This window comes from Colius striatus, chromosome 10 (genome assembly GCF_028858725.1).
Source record: "Colius striatus isolate bColStr4 chromosome 10, bColStr4.1.hap1, whole genome shotgun sequence".
In the NCBI taxonomy this organism is placed as follows: domain Eukaryota; kingdom Metazoa; phylum Chordata; class Aves; order Coliiformes; family Coliidae; genus Colius; species Colius striatus.
The window spans coordinates 16,721,579-16,742,052 of record NC_084768.1 but is presented as its reverse complement, the minus strand read 5'-3'; the positions used below and the strand labels follow the sequence as shown (position 1 = coordinate 16,742,052).

Genomic DNA, 20,474 nt, shown 5'->3' with positions numbered 1-20,474 from the left:
CTGTGAGTAGCTCAGTGCTCCTTGGTTATATGCCTGGTCTCAGTAAATGAAGCAGGTAAGTAGCAATCTTCAGACAAATTTCGTCTTGTACCACCTCCTATTTCAGTTCAGTTTGTCCTTCGTGGCAAAGCTGTGTGTGCTTGGTCCTGCCCTTGGGAGCTGACATGAGTCTTTAAGATTTCTCTGTCGGTGGTGGATGTGAGGTGATTCTTTTTTTGCCTTTTATACTATGTTTAAAGGAGCTAGGTGTGATGCTGGAAGGAAGTGGTGCATCTGCCTGTCTGTACTGTCCTAATCTACTCTGAACTTACTGCCGTTTTGTTTGGGTTTTGCTTTTGTTTCCCACAATATGAGATGATGGACCTTCTGATGGGCTTTTCAGACAGTACGGCCCTTTAGACCTGCGACGTGCTGCGGTCTGGCTCGCCTGCCCCGTTCCTTCGCCGCGCTTTGCAGGACCCAAACTTCCGCACCTGGAAGGAGACAAACGCACCCAAAAACCTTTTTCTGTGCCCTGCGGGGCCGGGCGGCGGCAGAGGGGTTAACGCGGGGCGGGGCGGGTGGGTGCACTCGGCGCGGCGGCGCGGGGCTGCGGGACCGCCGGTAAGCGGGTTGCGGGGCCGGGACCGCCTCAGCCCCGCGGGGGCTGCCGGTGAGCGGGGCGGCAGGACCGGGGCTGCCGGTGAGCGGGGCGGCGGGGCCGGGGCCGCCTGAGCGCCGCGGGGGCTGCCGGTGAGCGGGGCGGCGGGGCCGGGGCTGCCGGTGAGCGGGGCGGAGGGGAGGGATGGGAGCGCTGAACTCCTCCAGTTGTTAACGATTTTTGCCCCGCGGTCGAGCAGGAGAAAGCTTGCGGCAGTTATTAAAGGGCTTTTCACGGTGCCGAGGTGCCGGCGCCACTCTCGTGGGCGCTGCCGGCCGGCTGAGCGGGTGCTGCGGCTCCGCGCCCTGGGCACGGCTCGATGTCTGCTGATATTTATCGTATATAAACCTACCGATGCTTCCCACGCGCACACATGTGAGGTTTTTCTATATACTTAAGACTTCTGGACTTTTACACCTCTCTGGATGTGCACGTATCGTGTCCTACTGAGGCTCTTGTACTAAGTATATACCACGTAGGGGGTTGGCACAAATCGTTTCATAAAGTCTTCAGTAAGGTATCATTTTCATCTTTGCAATACCTAGAAGAATACAATGACAGTATTTTGCACTATATATTTTGATTACTTTTTTTCCTTAAGAGCAAAAAAGAAAGCCGTTTTGTACCTTTATGTTTCTAAGATGTAAGTAGGGCTACTCTCCCTCCTGTAATAGGAAACTAGAAAAAGACATTTCTTATTACAGTTTAAGTTGTATTGCTGTAGCTTTCTTCTTTAAACTATACAGAGTATGTGGTTTCTTGCATGTTCTTATGGTCTTCTAAGAGCAGGAAGCAAATCCAATTATATGGTGATAAATCTGATTTCACTAAGTATATCTGTTTACTGAAAATGAAGTGAAATACCCCAAAACAAAACCCACCACCCCGCCCCTATACCCCCCCAAACCCCAAATCTGCATAAGCAGCTGAAAAGATGTATTTGGCTTTTTACAGAATGACAGATTTCAGACAAGTAGGACTGATGGGATTCTGTGATTCTGTGTCCTTATTCTCTGGTGCTACTATGGCTGTTAACCTTTTGTAACATCTTTCAGCATAGTCTTCATGCTATCAGAGAATGAAATAAAATCTCTGAAATATAAGATTTGACACCATAGAAAATATATTTCTCTTGGATCTTAAGGTTAAAAATTCCCATACTTGGATCCTACTTTTAAGCCACTAGGTCCACTTTTATGTCTCTAGCAAATGTTTCTTGGAGTACACTATTTCTACCATTCCACTGAAATGTTTGCTTGCTAACCAGGGCTCTGCAACTGTTAACAGATCAGATATGGTCAGGTGGCTTGTTTTAATCAGCAGAGGCATGATTCAGGTCCTCACCAGCCATGTACTGAAAACAAACCATAGAAGTTCCCTTGGGTGAGACTGTGCTGAAATAATTTGTATTCCCATTCTGCAGGTTTTGTGAAAGAAAACGGGTTTGTTGAACTGTAAAATGGAGCTGAGGGTGATCGATGAGAGGACCTGGAAGTTTTGCAGAAATGGAAAACTTAGTTGAGAAGCAGAACAGGTATTCTAGGCATGTTTCACAATGTACAGGATGTTTGAATGGCTTTCAAATACTTTAAATGCTGTGTCTGTTCCTGCATTATAGGATGACCTGCCAACTCCTTCCAGAACCACACTTAAAGGAGACTAAATGAAAGCTTTGCAGTGAAGCTTTTAGTTTGAACTCCATATATAGATTTAGTAAACCATAATTTCAGAAAGTCTTAAATTACCAAGATCTGAAGTCTAAACATGGGATATCTGTTATTTAGTATCTGTCCCTAACATCTTTCCACAGTGGATCAGAGCTAAACAGCCTTTAGTGCAGTAGAGCAGCTCTGTACCGAAGGCATTTCATGATTGTGATACCTCGGTGTATCACTCTTTTGCAGAGTTCAGCTGCCCATGCCAGGCTGCAGGAGCTCACAGAGGATCAGTCATATACATGTGACACTTCTCTGCCCCAAGAGTGATTTTTTTTTAAAGTCTCTTACCAGTCTGTGTGTACAGAGAGCTGTCGTCTGTGACTGATGATACTGCTTTCTCTCACTGCAACTTAAATATTTAGTCCTGAGGTTTAATACTGTTCTTAAGATGCTTTGTTTCTACCATATAGCCTTGGTATTTTATGCAGGAAACATGATAAGTAATAAAACTTTAGATGTTTCTGCCACCACTATGTAAGTGTTGACAAAGAATCATCTTGATTCCCTTTGCCCTGTTCCTTTCCCCTTTCAGTTCAAAAGATGATGCCATTAAAATGGATTATTACTGGAAATTACCAGAACTGTGGTGGAAGTAAAAGTGCTGCTGTACTTTCTATGAAGTTAATGTTATGTAGATGAATCTGTCTTGGAATGGAAATGGATGTGGCACTCTGTTCTCCTTATTTGAACAGGCATTGAAGACCAAGATAATGGCATAATAGTGCTTGTACGTGCCTGATCTGAGTTCAACTGATTCTCTGAGACTGGGGATACTTAAGTTACAAGGAAAAAAATATAGCCAAACATGATCAGAAGTAAATTCTTTTACTAATAAATAAGTTCCCTGAATTAAAACCTTACTCACTGAACCTTACAGTTTTAAAATATTTCTCTTTTCCATATTTGCAAAGCTGAATTTAAAAAATGGCTTTTAAAGTATATTCTCAGTTCCTTAGAGTGGAGCATGTAGCATGCTGTCTTGAGTGCAGACAGTGCTGACAGAAGTTCCTTAATAAACAGTATGTAAACCAGTTACTTCTGAGAATGTGTCTCTAAAACCTGTTAAATGAATGCTGACTTCCATTGCGTTCTCTAATAGTACCAGACAAAAAAGCTTTAGTTTAGCTTGAGGCATAACTTTGTGTTCTTTATGTGCTTCCTTTCAGTTTGCTTCTCTAAACTGATTTTTGCTATAGTATCAATTAACTGTTAAAGACAATTGAAAGTGAACCAGAGTACTTACCTCACAAAACTCCTTACAGTTACATATTAACATTTTTGGCCTCTGCTGTGTTACACACCCTTTTCTGCACTGGTATTTCTAACCTGAGGTAGCCTGAATGGGTTTCTTGGGTTACTGTGCAAGCCATTGGCTGTGTTTCCTCCGTGGCCATACATGCATGCAGGGTGTGGAGGGGAACGAGGAACTGATTCCCTCTGTTAACTGATACTACTTGTATATATGTCTTGGCTACCCGGTACCCTGGCTTCCTTCTGCTGCCTGTTTCTTCCTCTGCAAGTGAGGTGAGAGAGAGCTTTTCAGAAACAAGGAGAATAAAAGCAGCACCAGTGGTTTCTCTGGAAGAAGGGGAAGGGACAGGGAGTGTTCAAGTCTGCCTGTACACCTGACGCAGACAAGCAAGAGCACTGCTGTGGGGACCATTGCCAGAGGCTGTATAGTCTGCAAGCCTCCAGATGCTCCTTTTGTGGTATTGTACCAAGGACTATCTGCTGCTTGCAGGGTAGGTTTGTAAAAGCCTAAGCACTATGTTCAGACAGGTATTTGCTGCTTAGTATTTCTCTGCAGTGTTTGAATATAAAGAGAGTGTTTCAAGTGACTTGCCTGCTTGCTCTGCCACCAATGCCTGTGAGCATGATAAACTCAGCTTTCTGGAGAGTAACTTTTGTAATAAGTTTCAAAATATCTGAGGGATTTGTGTTTAACACCTCATCTTTGCTAACAGATGGGGGGAGACAGGGAGATGAAGTGCTCCAGCATTGCCTGGCAGCCTGCCTGCTTTGCAGGCTGAGCCTGGGCACAGCTTGCTCCTCTGGGCTTGTCCCATGGACCTGTCTGGACTGTACTGGCCTATCTGTCTCTCCCTGTGTTCCAGAGTGTGTCATTGTGGGTGCTATATTGCCCTGAATTTCTGCATGAGAATCCCTGTGCCAGCTCAGGAAAACCACCAGTAAATCAAACTGGGGTTCTGCATGTGCAAACTTCTCTCCCTTCTTTCAATCCTGCTACAGAATTTACCTGCTACAATCCTGTATGTTCAGCCCTGCTCCATGGACTTTTCAGTCTAGCTGCAAACTTGAATCCTCTTAGAGAAGCTCACTCTGCCAAGCCAGGCTTGTTCACTCCCTCCCTGTTGCATTTACCCAAGGAGCAGGACAGAAGCCATCAAAGTCCCCCAAACTGACGCCAACTCTACAATAAAGTTGTGGTCAGTTTATTGAAACAGCTTGGTTTTTAATGGACAGGAAAGAGGCAGAAAACCACCGGGGTGTGTCATGAATCACATTGTGGCATGCAGGCTAAATTTTGTAATGACCTTCTCATTAAAATACGACTTGAGTTTTCCTTCAGAAATGTCTGCATTAATAATGAGTAACTCTGCTTAGACTGGATTCACAGGCAGAACTTAATTTTGAATGAAAATGATGTAAAAGGTGCCTTTGATAACAGTTTCAATCTTCAAAATCCTTGATTTAAATAGCTGATATTAAATTCCATGCCATATACAGATTGTTATGAACTTTTCTTGAAGTAAACTAGATTCTAGTTGAATAACAAATATATAAACTTGTTAGCTTACGACTATATATACTCATGCAAATTCTTGACTGTTTGAGAATAGTGAAGAACATATTCTGACTTGATAAGCGTTGCACTTACACAGAGGAATTTAAAATCAATTCAAATGCTATCTGTCTTTAAGACAAACAGAGCTCGAGATGTGCTGGATTGGAAAACATTCTTAATGTGTGCTTTTGCCTTTGAAAGCAGTTTAACTGAACCAAATCCTTTGAGATTTTTGGAACAGATGATTTCTCCCACTCAAAGCTTATGTTTACTCAGAGTGGTAGAGGAAAACACACTTCACAGTCCATCAGTTTCTGGTCTTCGTAGCCACTGTTGGTTGAACTGAAGTAATTAAATAGATTGAAATAAGGAAAAGAACCTTTTTGACAAGAGTATGCTTTTGGCATGTGCAAATTTTTGATGTATTTGCTTGTGAGTGCCTTGTGGCGAACTAATAGCTCAATGCATCTGTAGAATATGTGATACATGGTTATTACTGTCGAGCTTTGGTCTGTATGGAGGGCTGTTAAATACTGAATGGCATAGAAGAGGGGAATGGAGATTGTTAGCTTTCCTGTCCTTTCCCATTAAAAAAGAGACATGTTAAACTTGAGAGCCACTTTCAAAGCAGAAAGCAGCAATTTGTCATGAAGTGAGTAGCAGAACTGGGGAGCTCTCTGTTGCAGACTCTCGAGGACTCTGGCTTTATAAGGCTGGGCTGACCAGTTCAGCGAGTTTTCTGCTATTTCAGTTTCTATTCTTTTTAAAACTTCGACAAACAACATTTTGCCTGAATCTTCAAATTTATGTGTACTTAATAAACAAATCTGAAATGTAATACTGAAGAGTGGTTTCTTTTTTCTTTTTAAGTTTAAACCAGTCCTGATTAAGATAAACATCTCTGATTTGGCTGCAGAAGAGAAGACCTGGAGAATAAAATCCTGCAATGTGTTGACCTCTGACGTGCCAGGAAATCCTATTACACATCCCTCGTGCCTGATGTGGACTGGGGCAGGACCACTGAGGATATAGAAGCACAGCTCTGTCACAGCTGCCCCGAGGCAAGGCTAGTTCTGCTGGGAGAACTTAAAATAAAGTGAAGGTGTGAAATAAACCTCTCTCTGGAAGGATGCTGGTGTGAAAAGTGCTGTTTGTACATAGACTGGTTCAGACAGCCACGTGCTACCTCTCTCCTCTGAAGGACTAGGACGTAAACTATCTCCAGTTCAGTTACCGTTTTGATGCAGCTTCCATGTGGACACCTCCAGAGCCTGCTCTGTGACTCTGAGACTCCAGCTGAATGCTTTTCTACTCCCTCTTGCCTTATCTCAAGACCTCAAGATATGTCTTTCAAAGTCATTTGTCGTTTGAGCCCTGCTATGTGATAGTGAGTGTTATATGATTATTTTGGTACGGAAGTACAGATGTGTGATTTCCTTTTCTCAAGTGCTGTTTCAAATGAGGATGGGATGTCAGTAAGCTGAAGAATTTACAATAAGATCATAGTTTGATATTTTGGAGTTCTTTAAGAATGTTCTCCAGATGAGATGCAAAAAGTATCTCCCTTCTATGACTGCGAGTTAAAGGGATTCATCTGTTGAGATGATTATACAGTAAGATACAACATGTTCAGAAAATCTTCCCTGTAATTTTCACAGATTTTTGTTTGTTTGCTTGTTTCCCACCATTCTTGCCCAAAATGCTGCTTCTATTTGCAGGCACTTGGGCTGTTCTGTAAAAGCTTCATGTCAAGCTCAGCAAGTCCTTTACTGCTTTGGTGGGTAAGAGCAGAACCATCTCAGCTAGGCCGAGTTCCCAGCACTTGGCTGCTGTAGTAGCTGTTATCTGCAGCTCCTCGGGGACTTCTGGTTACTTACAGACTTAATTTGCCTTTTGAGTACTTCCTAGGTGAGAAAGGGGAATGTACAGAGTGACTGACTCTACCATATTGCCCTGAAAATGGAGCATTAGGCATTGAATTCTGATTGATTCTGGTGGATCTGAGTTGTTGAGGTATTTTTATTTTTAGATGGAAGGATGCTCTGTAATGTTTCAGCAAAAGGTATGATTTACTTGTTTCCTTCCACTTTTTGTCCTTGAGTTAGTGTTTTTAGTTATGACTACCCACTTGAATTTAATGCCTTAAATAATATATTCTTTTATAAAAGAAGTATTTGGCTAAGTTCTTGAGAGTAATAAAATGAACAACAATATCAAGTGGCCTGTTTTTGTGTGAACTACTCAATGTAGGGTGGGAACCAAGAAAAAAAGGCCAAGGAGCTAGTTCAGAAAGATGAATTATTAAATCTTTTTTCCATTTTATTGAAAATATTAATTGTGGAATAGTGCAAGTTGATTTAAAATGAGATAATACAAATACTGCATGAGAGAAATAACACGAGTAGTATCATTTAAATGACAGAACATGAAACTTCTGATCCTGAAACTCATAAGGAACTTTTACTATAAATGTAACTTCTTAAGCAGCCTACTGGGTATTGCTTAATTTGCTTCCCAGTCCCTGGAGAGATGAGATGTAACTGTTAAGTAACCCCATGGTAATAATAGACTTAATGAACCTGATGTTTATCTGTCATCAACTTTATCTGCAGAGGTGAAGAGCTTTTGATTTATTTTTTTTTGGTACCATTCTACCTGTAACCACTTCTAGGGTTTTTATTCTTTTTTTCAGACCAATTCAGTCTACCATGGGGCCTCATGACAGCCTGAGGCTCACAAGGAGCTTATGAAAGCTGTTAGCATTGCGTCCTCTCCTGCAGCTCTGTATGCTAATATTTCTCCGTCTCTAGAGTCAGGCACAAGTTTGCCCCTCTGTATAATATCTAATGTGGTTAGGGTCTTGTGTTAGGAACCCATGGTTGGGTTCCTATGTTTTGCTAAAACTGTACAATATCTATTAATGAAGTCACTATTAAAACTCTTATTCTGAGGGATAATGATGATCAGGCACAAAGTGTCCCCATTAGGCTGACCAGATCCTGCACAGAGTAACCATGAATAATTGCTGTTGGATCTAACTGTGTAAATCTGAGTTCAGTTTGGATCGTAATAAAGGCAATAAAGTTGCCAAGTCAGCTGACATTGATCTCACTGGAGAAGCTGAAGTGTGATGTAATCTGGAACACAGACTCCCCCTTCCATCATGTTTAATAACCCTGTGCCCAAAATAATGCTGAGTGAGTATAAGAAAAAAACCCCAGCACTCCTGCTGATGTTAGGGCTTACTTTACCCTGTGGTTGGATAGGAGACTGTGTTTTGGTTTTGGAGCTGTGTGGTGCTCACAGGGTGCTGGGTTGACAGGTCAATAAAAAAAGCTTTCAGTGTCCTCATGTATGGACAATATATTTTTTTTGTCTTTTTCAGCACATTGACCTAAATCCTGTAGCAGTAAATAACAGATATGTACTCAGAATATATATGCCTGTAGCATCTTACATACAGACACTTTTATGTTAATTAATACAGAATTGAAAACCCCAAACATTTTTTTTTCCAGTAATAGGCTTTTTATTGCTTAGTCAGTACATGGAAGAGTTATGATTTATGCTTCCCTGTCCTGACTGGATATACTGAGAAATGGAAATAATGACGGGGCTGTGGCTCAAGCATGGGACTTCACAGCAAGAATGGCTTGGCTGCTGCTCAGATTTTCTTTGTGACCTCCAGAAACTAACTTTTAACCTCTTAACTTCCACTTAGTTGCCTGTACAGTATGACTCCTAGTTTGCACTTTGCAGTACCCTTTGCAGGGACTGTGCTGGGATTTTGTAAGCAGGTAGGTCTTAAAAACTCCTGATTCATCCAAGCATTGTGCACTGATGGACAGTGAACAGAATATCTTCTTCTGCATTAGTTATGTGCAATATGAATTTTTATTCAAGGCTTTCATATATCTATCTATCTATCTAGATATATATCTCTCCTTGCACTTGTCCCATCCCTTCCCCTTCCTCCAAAAAAAGCTGTTAGATAAGATAATTGAAGCAAGGACCAATAGTTGGTTTTTAATTCTTTCTTTTTTCCTTTCTACCCTTCCTAGGATGCAGGGGCTTTAATCCAGGATGAACGAATGCTACTATGATAAGCGCATGGACTTTTTCTATAACAAGACAAACACTGACACAGTGGATGAGTGGACAGGGCCAAAGCTTATTGTTGTTCTGTGTTTTGGGACCTTTTTTTGCCTCTTCATTTTCATTTCAAATTCATTGGTCATCGCAGCTGTGGTCAAGAACAAAAGGTTTCATTTTCCCTTTTACTATCTCCTGGCCAACTTAGCTGCTGCAGACTTTTTTGCTGGAATTGCCTATGTCTTCTTGATGTTCAACACCGGCCCAGTGTCTAAGACATTAACTGTTAACCGCTGGTTTTTGCGTCAGGGCCTTCTGGACACCAGTCTGACAGCTTCTCTGGTGAATCTCCTCGTCATAGCTGTTGAGAGGCACATGTCAATAATGCGGATGAAGATCCACAGTAATCTCACAAAGAAGAGGGTCACCTTTTTAATTATATCAATTTGGGCCATTGCTATTTTCATGGGCGCTGTTCCTACCCTGGGTTGGAACTGCCTCTGTGACATTACTGCCTGCTCGTCCCTGGCACCCATTTACAGCAGGAGTTACCTGGTGTTCTGGAGCGTCTTAAACCTGGTTGTTTTCTTCATTATGGTGGTGGTTTACATAAGAATCTATATGTATGTCCAGAGGAAAACTAATGTCTTGTCGTCCCACACTAGTGGATCCATTAGCCGTAGGAGAACCCCTGTGAAGCTAATGAAGACTGTCATGACCCTTCTAGGTAAGACACTCCAAGCCATGATGTGCAGGGCCGGTAGTGCCAATGAATGGGTTTGTGTGTTGGTTTGGTTTGATTGTTTGTTTTAAACAAAAGAAACCCAAAACCCAACCCTATAAACAAAACCAAAACAAAAAACTCCCTTTCTTACCAAACTTTCAAGTGCTGAAGGCATTTAGACTTCTGTCTGCTTTTGATAGTGAAATAAGTGTTGCACCCCACAGAAATGCAAAGTATAAATAACTGATCAACATGTAGAAGAAAAGTGTCTTTATTTTGTAGGCAGCTTGTTACAAAACACAAATTATCTTTTCTCTTTTTTTTGAGGTGATGAGAGAGAATGCAAAGTCACTTTGGAGGAAGGCTTGTGAAGAGTCACAGCTCCCCGGTAGAACATTTCCAAAATAATATTCTTTAATATCTATCCAAGGCCATTAATTCTGTGGCTGGATGTGGATTGTTTTCTTTTTGTATTTCTTCCTCTTGACTGTTTCCTAAAAATACTAACTTCCTCCTCCTGAAAACACACCTTCCCTGGGGAACAGAGAGGATACTTGGTGGATACTTGCAACTTTTGACAGAGGCTTGCATTACAAGGGGAGAAATCACCTTCATTCTGTCAAGACTACCTAGTGCAAAATAGCTTTAGATGATGATATAGTCTGGCTTTGGATCCCTAGATCATAACATGAGACTCAACCTGGATTCTGCCCAAGAGAAACTGTTGATATTTGGGCAGCTCAGATCTCTTCAATAGTTAGTTGTGATGTAGCTGCTTATTAAATTAGAGATATGCAGAGAAGATTATTGACTGTTGCATCAAATTACTAGCTATAGCAGTGAATTTTCCCCAGGAAGACTGGAATCTAAGCAAGATGTTTTCTGGAAGCCAGACATCCCATGAGCTGTGGGTGGAACTGGCAGGACACTGGGACACTTGTGAAGCTGGGCTCAGGTGGTGGGGCACTCTAAAACCACGGATACAGCTTTGCTGATGTGACAACTATTCCAATGTTCTGTGAGCCAGCACAAGAAAGCTGAAGCTTTTAGGAAAGCTGGTGCCTGTGTACAGCTGGGACACAGTTGTGTTGTACTGGAGTGCTAGAGAGCTCCTGGAGAAGATCATCCCTTTTCATGGGAGTAGGAATTGCCAGGTTAGGAAGTTCGGACCAAGGACGCGGTTTTGCTCTTGTCTATGGATGCTGTTTGCACAGTCTACTCTCTGGTTCTCTTTTTTTTTTTTCTTTTTCTTCCCCCTGAAGCTTTAGATGAGATCAGTTAAACTTTAAAGTGCCTGACCTTGGAAAAGAAAGTGGACTGATGGTTCAAGCAAGTGCTTCTCATTCACACTCCTGTGTCTTCTGAACTTGACTTGTCTTCTGTCCTCTCCCCTCTAAAATCCCTCCCCAGTTGTCCCTTCCTTTTTTTCCCCTTGATTTTATGTCAGCTAATAAAGAGACAATATGGTAGTTGCTCCTGTCCCATCCAGGGACAAGATTCAAACTTTTCCCCTACCTGAAGCTCTTATGCAGCAAAACTTAAATTGTCCATCTGGTAGGAGAAAATGGCTGCAGAAAAACTCTGAATTGCTCCAAATATGATCCTGCCCTAATGCATAAGCCTTTGCTAGCCTGTAGTTAACTGCTGCATTGAAATGAGACAAAAAGAAAAACACTTTTAAAAAGCAGCTCCCTGAGCGTTTCTGTTGAAAGCAGAACACCAGGCTGCTTTCTGGGAAGTCACAAAAGAAGAAGTCATTACACATAGCCTTGTCTAATTTACATGTCTATTTATATAGATAACGTTACTTTGGTTCTGTTTAAGCTGAAGTTGGAGGATGCTGAGTGAGTGCTGGAATAACAGGGTTAGCTCTTGGTGGCTGTTTGCAAGTCACAGTAGAGAGGTGGTCCAGGCACTGGGGAGGACTGCTGGATGGCTGAGGCACAGTTGGTAGGACAAGGATGGTGACTACTGATTGTTAGCCCTTCGTGGTCACTTAGCTTCTGGCAGGTCTTCAGTGCACACCACAATTGTGCTGCTGTGTGGAAATAAACTCCGCTTTAAACTTCATTTCCAACTGATTCTTTCTGTTCCTGGAGACTATGAGTTGACCAGCATTAGCTTTTTCTTACTTGCAGAGTATGACTTTTTAGCCACCAGATTAAACTATAATTCAGGTAGTGCATTTAATGATATTGTATGCTGGGCCAGGCAAATTTAACTTAGAAAGCCTGAGTACTACTCTAGAGATCATAATTTTGTGTATTTGTCAATCAGAAACAAAACCAAAAGAGATCCTGCTTCCAAAGAAGTTGAATTGGTGCATGAGTTGCTGTGTGCAAGTTCTGCCTCAAAGCCCCACGTCAGAGGAAGTGTTTCTTAGCATGTTTCTTCATATCACTTCTCCAAATTTTGACTTTGAGAGGCTTTTCATAAACATTGATTTCTAGGAATGAGCATTTATGTTTTAAACCAGTTGGAAGTGTGCATTCCTGGCTAACTCATTCAATTACATGGTGCAAAATGTATTAGAAACTGGTCAGAATGCTGTCTGGGCTTTCCAATTACCAAAGCAGTCACCAAATGACCAAAGTGATGCTTCCAAAATTCTGCTTATATCCACTGATGCAACAACCTACAGCTATATACAGCATGTGGGTTTTGCCCAAGGCAGTTATTTTTCATGGTTTCAGAGTACCCACTTGATATAGTCTTAACTAAAAGCTCTCTTGCTGGATGAAGCATTATGAGAACCAGAGTTCTCATTAATGTACTCTGTTGGCTTTGTGGGAGGTTCAGGACAAAATCCTGCTGCTTTGCTGCTGTGTGGAAGGAGGCTCCATGCAATTGGGAGCTGCTGGCATGCTGTTCCTCTTGTCTGCCTCCACCTCCCTTCTCAGGAAGACTGGACCTGTGGCCAGCTACCTCTCCAGCAAAACATTGCTGTTCTCTTCTGTGGTGGTACAGTTAAGAGTGGAGAGAATCTGGATTTCAGTGGGTTTCTGGTGATCACAGCTGCAGGTGGCTTTTTTAATACCTGGATGGCCCCTTCCAGAGGCTGAGATCCAAGTCCCTGTCATCTACCATTTTCTACCATAACCCCTAAAGTGATCCATCACAGGATAGGAGCAAGGCTTTCCCTCTGGCATGCTAAACCATAGAAAATAGAAAATCTGGTTGAAACTGGAGTACGTGAAACTTCGCAGAAGGGAGTAAAATACTTGTCACCTGGCCTTGTGGCATTGTCCTAGCTAAGCCTGTGACTGCAGCTTGAAGGGTAGCTGCAGGTGTGTGGGTATGTGATTTTTTGGATAGTGTGTTCATCTGAATTTGGCAGTGAGATTCCTGCTGAAATACCAGCTTTGAGTCAGATATTTTCAGGTTTAGTGACTTTACAGTTTAGTTAGTAACTTGCTGTTTTAACTTAGATGCATGTGTGGCAAAGGCAACTCAAAGCTACTGCACTCTTCTCAGTGCTGACATTGCTTAGGGACAGCTCAGATGTTCAGAGTTCCATGACATGATGCTGCCAAAGCATCAGTAGTGCTTCCAGGTCCATCTTTAAATCTAATGGAAAAATCCTCAAACTAACCTTGAGATGTTGAGACATCTGATCTCCCATAACCCAGTGGGAAGACTCAGAGCTGTTCTTCTGATCCCTATTGCAGGCAGGCTGTATTTTCTGTCACTTCTCTGAATTTTAGAAAGTCACAGATATCAAATTATTTTTGGACAATGGCACTTTGTCAGGGAGAGGAGCTCCTGCAGGATAAAAAGTCTCCAAACAAGAAAATAGCCAAAAAGCCAAGACAAAAGTATATATTTATGTTTAACCATAGTTGCCTTTGAAAGCTCTGTGGTAAAAATAGCAAAATCTGTGTAAGGCTGCCAGTCTGAGCCATGCCTTGCTTTCATCTCTATGCTGCTAAGGGAAGGGTGTGAATAGTTTGTTTTGTCTCCATACACATCACAATGTGGTTTTGGTGGAGTCAAAGCAACAGTCCCATGAAAGCATTAGCCAGTAACTGCAACATGGTCACTGCATTGGCCCCTGCCTTTGTCTTCAGTCGTGGGGTGGGGGAAATGTGCAGAGAGATGTCTGCAGATGTCTTTTATTTTCCCTTACTTTTGCCACTGAAACCTTTTAGGGTTTTGGCTGTACAGGTAGACAAGGATGTATCCTAGTAGTTCACAGACTAATCCTACCTGCAATCTTGGGGTTTTGTTTGAAGGAGTAATTTCTGTGTCTGTTGTTAAATGTGGTTTTGGGGTCTGATTCTTTTCCTTCTGACTTCCATTAAAGCAGGATTGGACCTTGAATGCTTTGTGGTACAAGTGGTCAAAATGCTTTCAGTGCTTCAGGGGGGTTGTTACTATCTTAATTTCTGCATGGAGCTGGTGCTTTGGTGACTTTGACAGTGACCCTTGGTGGCTAGTGAAAGATCTCTGTCCAACTACAACACTCAACTCCACATAGCAGTGTTGTCTGGGTGGTCTGGTTCCAGTGCTTGTTAAAATGATTGGGATTTGCTGGTGAACCCCAGGGCAACTTGTAGACTGTAAGAGAAAGTTGATGTCACAACTGCTTACACAGTATGCTGGAGCCAAACCAGTGTGTGGAATAGAGACTGAACAGAGTAAACAAGTGTTGTGGTAGCAGCTTGCAGCTTCTGATGCCAGTGGGCAATGGAGGAATGTTACTGATGTTAACCAGTATCTCAAAACAAACATCATGAAATGAGTGCTTAGCATCACAAAAGTCTTGGTACAATAGAGTAGAAAATGCAGTTGCTGAAGGAGATGGTCTCTTGTATTTCTGTTCTTTATAGTATTGCCTAGAACATATTAAATCAGTTGGTGGAATTTCATCTGGACTTCCAGAGCGTAAGTTTGCAACAAGATCCATGGTACATTGTCCCAGATAAATTTTCCAGCAAACCTAATGCTTACCAAGTCACATGAATTCACTTCAGACACCGTTATGGCCTGTCCATCAGATGGACACGGTGTTCATGGAAACTCTTGATGGGGAGGAGTGTCCAGTGCTGCAGACACAACCAGCCCATGTGCACAGCACTGCTGCAGGGATGCCTGGCTGCCTTCTGGCTGCTTGGGTGCTCCCTGGAGCCAGACTGCTCTCCCACTGCTCATTGGCACAGCTCAGATATGGGAAAATCAGTGGCTTTAAACAAATGAGCTGGACTTGCTTTCCCTACCAAAATTGTTGAACAGACACCAACACTCCCAGTAGAGCTTTTTAACATCTAGCTGCTATCATCTTCGTTTGATTGATTATTTTTTGTAAGCTCATAAAAGAGGGAATTCTGCTGTTATAAATGACTGGAATTTCCTCAGTGTGCTGTTCAAACTGTGACTGTTGTGCAGAGTTGTAATTTTCTATTTCTGTATGTCAGACAGCAATTGTGGCTTGTGCTAAGTTAGCATTATCATTCATACGGCCACTCCTTCCTCGAGCTGAAAGGGAGGGTGCCAGGCTGTGTGCTGGGAAGGCAGGAGGTGGGCTGTTTCAGGGCCCTTCCTAAGGTCTGGGCTGGTTGCTGCCCTTGGCTGTGATATTCCCCCTCCCCATCAGCCCTGTCCACACCCCTGCCTTTATGGCAGATGCAAACATAGTATTTAACTTTCTTCTAAGCTGTGTTTTTATTCCATCTCCATGTTGTCTTCACTCTAAGATCTTCCTTATTCCTCATTTCATTTTCTCTTTTTTTTAAGGGACTGATGGGAGAGGAGTGTGTTGCCCTTGTCTTTTCTTTCAGTTTTTATTATCACCATTTGTCTCACTTCTTCCTCACAGGGGCTGCTGTGATTCATACATTGCAGCTGAAACACAGGAACAGCTCTGCTCCAGTTTCAGTTTATGTTTTGGAGGAATACCTTTCTTGCAGAGCTTTCTTTTCCCTCCATCACCACACTATAACTTCCTCATCCTTTTTGCTTTTTATTCTGTTCTTTGCTTCAGTTCTGAGCCCTGACTGTCAAATCCTTTGGTTCACTTTAACTCATCTTTTTCTTCATTTGTGATTGAACTTCTTTCCTGGATCTTATTTGTTGGGTCTTGAGTAAACAGCACACTCAGCTCGGGAGAGAGAAGTGGAGAGATGTGGGCCAGGGTAGTGCATTCATCCTGCACTAGCTGTGAGGTTTGCAGCCAGGATATGTTTAAATGATGTGATTATTGTTTTATGAATTGTACAGTGTGCCCAAAGTTCTGCAGTCAGCTGTAGTGTGACAGAAGACATGTCTCTGTATTGTGCTGTAGTGACGGTGGAAATGGGACATCTGGTTTCTTCTCCTCTAGCATATGAGAGGGAGAGAGGAAGTCAGCCTTCAGAGTGCCAGTTCTCTGCTTGTTAATGCTCCAAAACTCTTGTTTATTTACCAGCAGGAACAAATCACTGCTGTGATGATCTTTCCCCACTTGTATTTGAGCCAATGCTGTCAGCAGCTGGATTCTTGCTCCCTGAAGCCTTCTGAGAGCTGCCCTGCCTCCTGCACAGGGCTTGGCAGAAAAGCCATAGTAAAGACAATTTTGCTACTGTGGTTATAATTTTGTCTCGTCTGACTTTTAGCACTTTTGTGTAGAATTTTTATGAACTCAATAATGTTGTAAGATGCAAACAACTCCCAAACCCCTAGCATTTTGAAGTTAGTTGGGGTTTTTTGTCTCCTTTATTTTCAGGTGCCTTTGTTGTCTGCTGGACCCCTGGCCTGGTCGTCTTACTGCTCGATGGTCTCAACTGCACTGACTGTGGGGTTCAGAATGTTAAAAGGTGGTTTCTTCTCCTGGCCCTGTTGAACTCTGTCATGAATCCAGTAATTTATTCATACAAAGATGATGAGATGTGGGGTACCATGAAAAGGATGATTTGCTGTTCCTCTGAGGATAGGAGCCAGGACAGGCGCTCCTCACGGATACCCTCGACAGTTCTCTGCAAGAGCACAGATACCTCGGGGCACTACATTGAAGATGGCATTATTCAAGGGACAATTTGTGGAAAAGGAGATCTTGGTGACAAAGGAAACTCCTGAGCTATTCAAGGGACTGACTTGGCTGGAAAAGAGAGGGGGAAGGGAAAGGTTTTGTAAGAGAAGATTGACTGGCAAAGCTAGTAAACAATATATCCACTTTGTTCCAGAGCCTAACCTCCAGTGTTAACAAAAGTTCTTATAAATAATTGCCTGATGGAAAAACACTTTGTAATGAAGAAAACTTTCTGTGCTGCCATATTTCTCCTTTTTTTTTTTGAGTACATGAAGTTGTTTTTTCATATGAATGGAATAAATGCATCTCAGAGACTTCTTGTGCATGGAAACAAAATGCAAGCAGCATAGTGAAACCTTCTTTAAGCTCCTACAGACAGAATAAACCTGCCTTATTGTGCAGGTTTGGTATCCTTTATTTAAGCTTTGAACACTTTCTATGTATCTTAAGGAGGATCACAGGCTTGGTTGGAAAGAATTGTGACCTGTTTTCTTGGCTTATGAAGTTCATGAAATAGTTCATGCTTACCTTCTCTCTTCTTCCTTATCTTGCTTTCAAAATAGGTAACTGGATGGTTTATTGAGGCTATGCCAGAAACCTGCCTGTAACCAGACCAGACACCAGTGTGAGTGTGTCAGGCCATGGGTTATCAGAATCTGAGAATATAAAAAGCATGACAGCCATTACTTCTTCCATAGTGGGGGAAATGCTGCAAGGTGATAGCTTGTACTCTCAGCTGTTACTGTGTATGCAGATGATGAGGGTGGATTAACAGAAGAGCAGTGTGGCTGTGCTCATTATGCTCATTTCTTACCCAGATAACACAAAATGAATGTCTTTATTCCTCTTTAATTGCTATGCCACTGAAAGAAATGAAATCCTAAACTCTGTTGTAAGAGAAGGAACTTTTAAATGAAGTTTAAATGTACATATATGTAGGTTCAATCAAGCTATTTAAAATAGAAACTCATTTACAGGAAAAAAGCCTGAAACCAACCTATACTCCTAAGAGTACAGTATGTTTTGATTGTCTGAACTTGTCTGGAACACTTTAACCTCTGATTTGGAAGCACATCTTACTGGAAGGTACTTGAGGAAGAGGCCATGAAACAGCAAGCAATGAAGGGCTTTCAGCATTGTGACTAATCAAGTCTAATGTCGATTCAGCTACAGCCTAAAAAGCTGAAGTTTTGACTTATGGGATATAATCTAATGGAGGATCCAGCAATTTAAAGCTCTTAGGGTAAAACTTCTAAAGTTAAGCTTTTAAATTAAAAAATGGAATGTAGATTTCTGAGTACTCTAAAAATTGGGCTCCTGCTGTCTGCTTTCAAAAGCAATGAACTCCCTGATACCTGTCTTCATTTCAAGAGCACTTGCCTGTTTTGTGTCCTAGAGAAAGTCTGATCCCTGGTATTAAAGCAGATGACCATGACCAGAGGTCCATTTGGAAAGTTTTAAAGATTTTGCCAACTTGAAATTGTTGGAGAACATCCCCAAGAGCATATTGTGTGAGGCTGAAGATCAAAGTTCATCTGTGGTTTCGGCAAATTCTTTCTTTGGTGCAACTTGTATGTGTATATCTGGATTGTGTTGATCAAACCACAATCAGCACTTGTCTCAAAGACCAAGCTGTAGTTTTGAGGAAGGGACTAGGGGGGTTCATAGCAGGCCTTAGCTCATGAATACAGGAAACCTCTGCTCAGAAAGCTCTCCCGTTACACCAGTTACCTTGTAGGGGTAGGCCCTAATATTTTAAGGTTGATGCTGTATTTCTGTAGTGCTGAAAAGGTTTACACGTGGTTTTTGCCATTATAATGCAATGTTCATGTGCAAATACTACTTCATTAGTTTAGTGTCTTGGAAGATATGTAAAGTGGTGCTTTCTAGAGCTGATGGCATTGCAAAGTCATAGCATGCAAGTATTCCTATCCCTACAGCTAACTGCAGTGTAGTTTGTGTTAAATAGGCTGATGTTTTGACTACAAAACTAACATAAAATAAAATGTTACTTCCCAATAAAATGCTTGTTTTGTTTCCTGTTTGGATGGTGGTTGAACGTTACCTGGCACAACAGTCAGCAGTAAAGGGCTAGCTAAAAAGTACTCCCTTGTTTCCACAGATCCATCCAAGCTAAATCTGATAACTCCAGATAAAAAGGATGATGGGGAAATGTTTCATGTAGCCACAGTGGTGGTCAGGAGGGATGTTTTAATAAAATACTTGTGCTTACTAACAAGAGTTGGAAGTATAATACTTGGTTGCATCAGGCCCTGAAGAGAGCTTGGATGAAGGATCTGGAACATCTGCAGCACTGGAGAAAACTCTAGATCTGCCCTGTAAAGATTGGGATTTGGGCTGCAAAACAACTACATGTGGAAGATTTTTTCCAGGTAAGCAAGGAAAGATGACTCCTGTTAAGGTAAAAGACTGTGGTGTTTGTAGAGCACCTCATATAGTGGACTCCCGATTGAGAACTGGGAGGTGTTACCAATCATTCTACTGAAAGCAGGTGAGAGGATTTGGGCTCTGCACTCTTCCTCTTTCTGTTATCTCATTAAAAAAAAAGAAAAAACCCAATAAAATGAATCCCAAAACAAACAAAGCAGACCCCAAAAGCTTGGGACCTGCTGATCTGTGAATGGTATGATTTGCAGTGACATACCCTTTGTTTTGACATGATGCTTCCCTCAGAGCTGCTACTTCGTTGTTTACTACTGTAAATTACAGTGTGCCATGCCTGGAACAGGAAACTGAGCTTACATCAAACTTTCCTACAAACTGCTACAGCAGAGATTGTATAACGTTTCCTATATCAAACTCTAAACATTCAGACTCTCATGTAGAGGGGAATTCCTTTTTAATTCCATAAACATTTATCAGAACAGTTTGTCACAAGGAAAACATTAAAGCACTATTTGTACTTGAGGGGAAAAAAAAGCAAAAGGCAGTGAAGGCTAGTTCTACTGGGTTTCACTGTTGCCTTTTTCTCTGTTGAGTTTGCATGTGTCGGCTCTTGTTTACGCATGCCAGCATTCTGATGTGCAAGATGAAATCCATCCTTCTGGAGAAAGCCTTTAGAGCTAACACCCATAGAAACCTGAGGACATTAATTCTTAAGAAGCAGAGGAAGGCAAGGCTAGTTACCATTATATTGGGTAGTTCTTAGGTTTTGTACATTCCTGGTGATGCTGGAGGCCTCTCTGTGTCTGAGTATGCTTTAAGAGGGGTTGTATTGCAGTAAGTAACAGAGATACTTTTAATGCACCATTTTCCCACCAATTATAATTTGAAAACCTTTGTCATATTCTCCTCTCTCCAGCTGCTTGTTTCCCAAACCAAAGGTGCTCTTTCAATTGATCAGTGGGTTCAGGAAGAAACACTCCATGACTTTTCCTAGTGCAAAGATGTGTAGTCTGTCCTCCCATAGAGAATGTGTGGTCATGTCATTAGAGATGCTTTTCAGATAATTATTATTAAAAGCTGGGAAC

General features: G+C 41.9%; 1 protein-coding gene across 4 annotated transcripts; it reads left to right on the top strand.

Moving 5' to 3' along the window:
• The first annotated feature begins 579 nt into the window (after positions 1 to 579).
• LPAR3 (lysophosphatidic acid receptor 3) lies at positions 580 to 18,946 on the top strand. Of its 4 annotated transcripts, none has more exons than XM_062003693.1 (5): positions 580 to 603; positions 2,064 to 2,174; positions 6,035 to 6,551; positions 9,226 to 9,983; positions 16,681 to 18,946. In XM_062003693.1, the coding sequence occupies exons 4-5, from the start codon at positions 9,248 to 9,250 to the stop codon at positions 17,028 to 17,030; spliced, it is 1,086 nt and encodes a 361-aa protein (XP_061859677.1). In that variant the 5' UTR covers positions 580 to 603; positions 2,064 to 2,174; positions 6,035 to 6,551; positions 9,226 to 9,247; the 3' UTR covers positions 17,031 to 18,946. The 4 variants fall into 4 exon arrangements, with proteins under 4 accessions (XP_061859677.1, XP_061859678.1, XP_061859679.1 ...); XM_062003695.1 differs by lacking the exon at positions 580 to 603 and adding an exon at positions 978 to 1,283 and having other exon boundaries at positions 6,081 to 6,551; XM_062003692.1 differs by lacking the exon at positions 580 to 603 and adding an exon at positions 978 to 1,283.
• Positions 18,947 to 20,474: the final 1,528 nt, after the last annotated feature.

Bases quoted from the DNA above. Each gene is read 5' to 3' on its own strand.
- LPAR3 (XM_062003693.1), top strand. From the start codon at position 9,248: ATGAACGAATGCTACTATGATAAGCGCATGGACTTTTTCTATAACAAG. The intron at 9,984-16,680 runs GTAAGACACTCC...CTTTATTTTCAG, and splicing joins GACTGTCATGACCCTTCTAG to GTGCCTTTGTTGTCTGCTGG.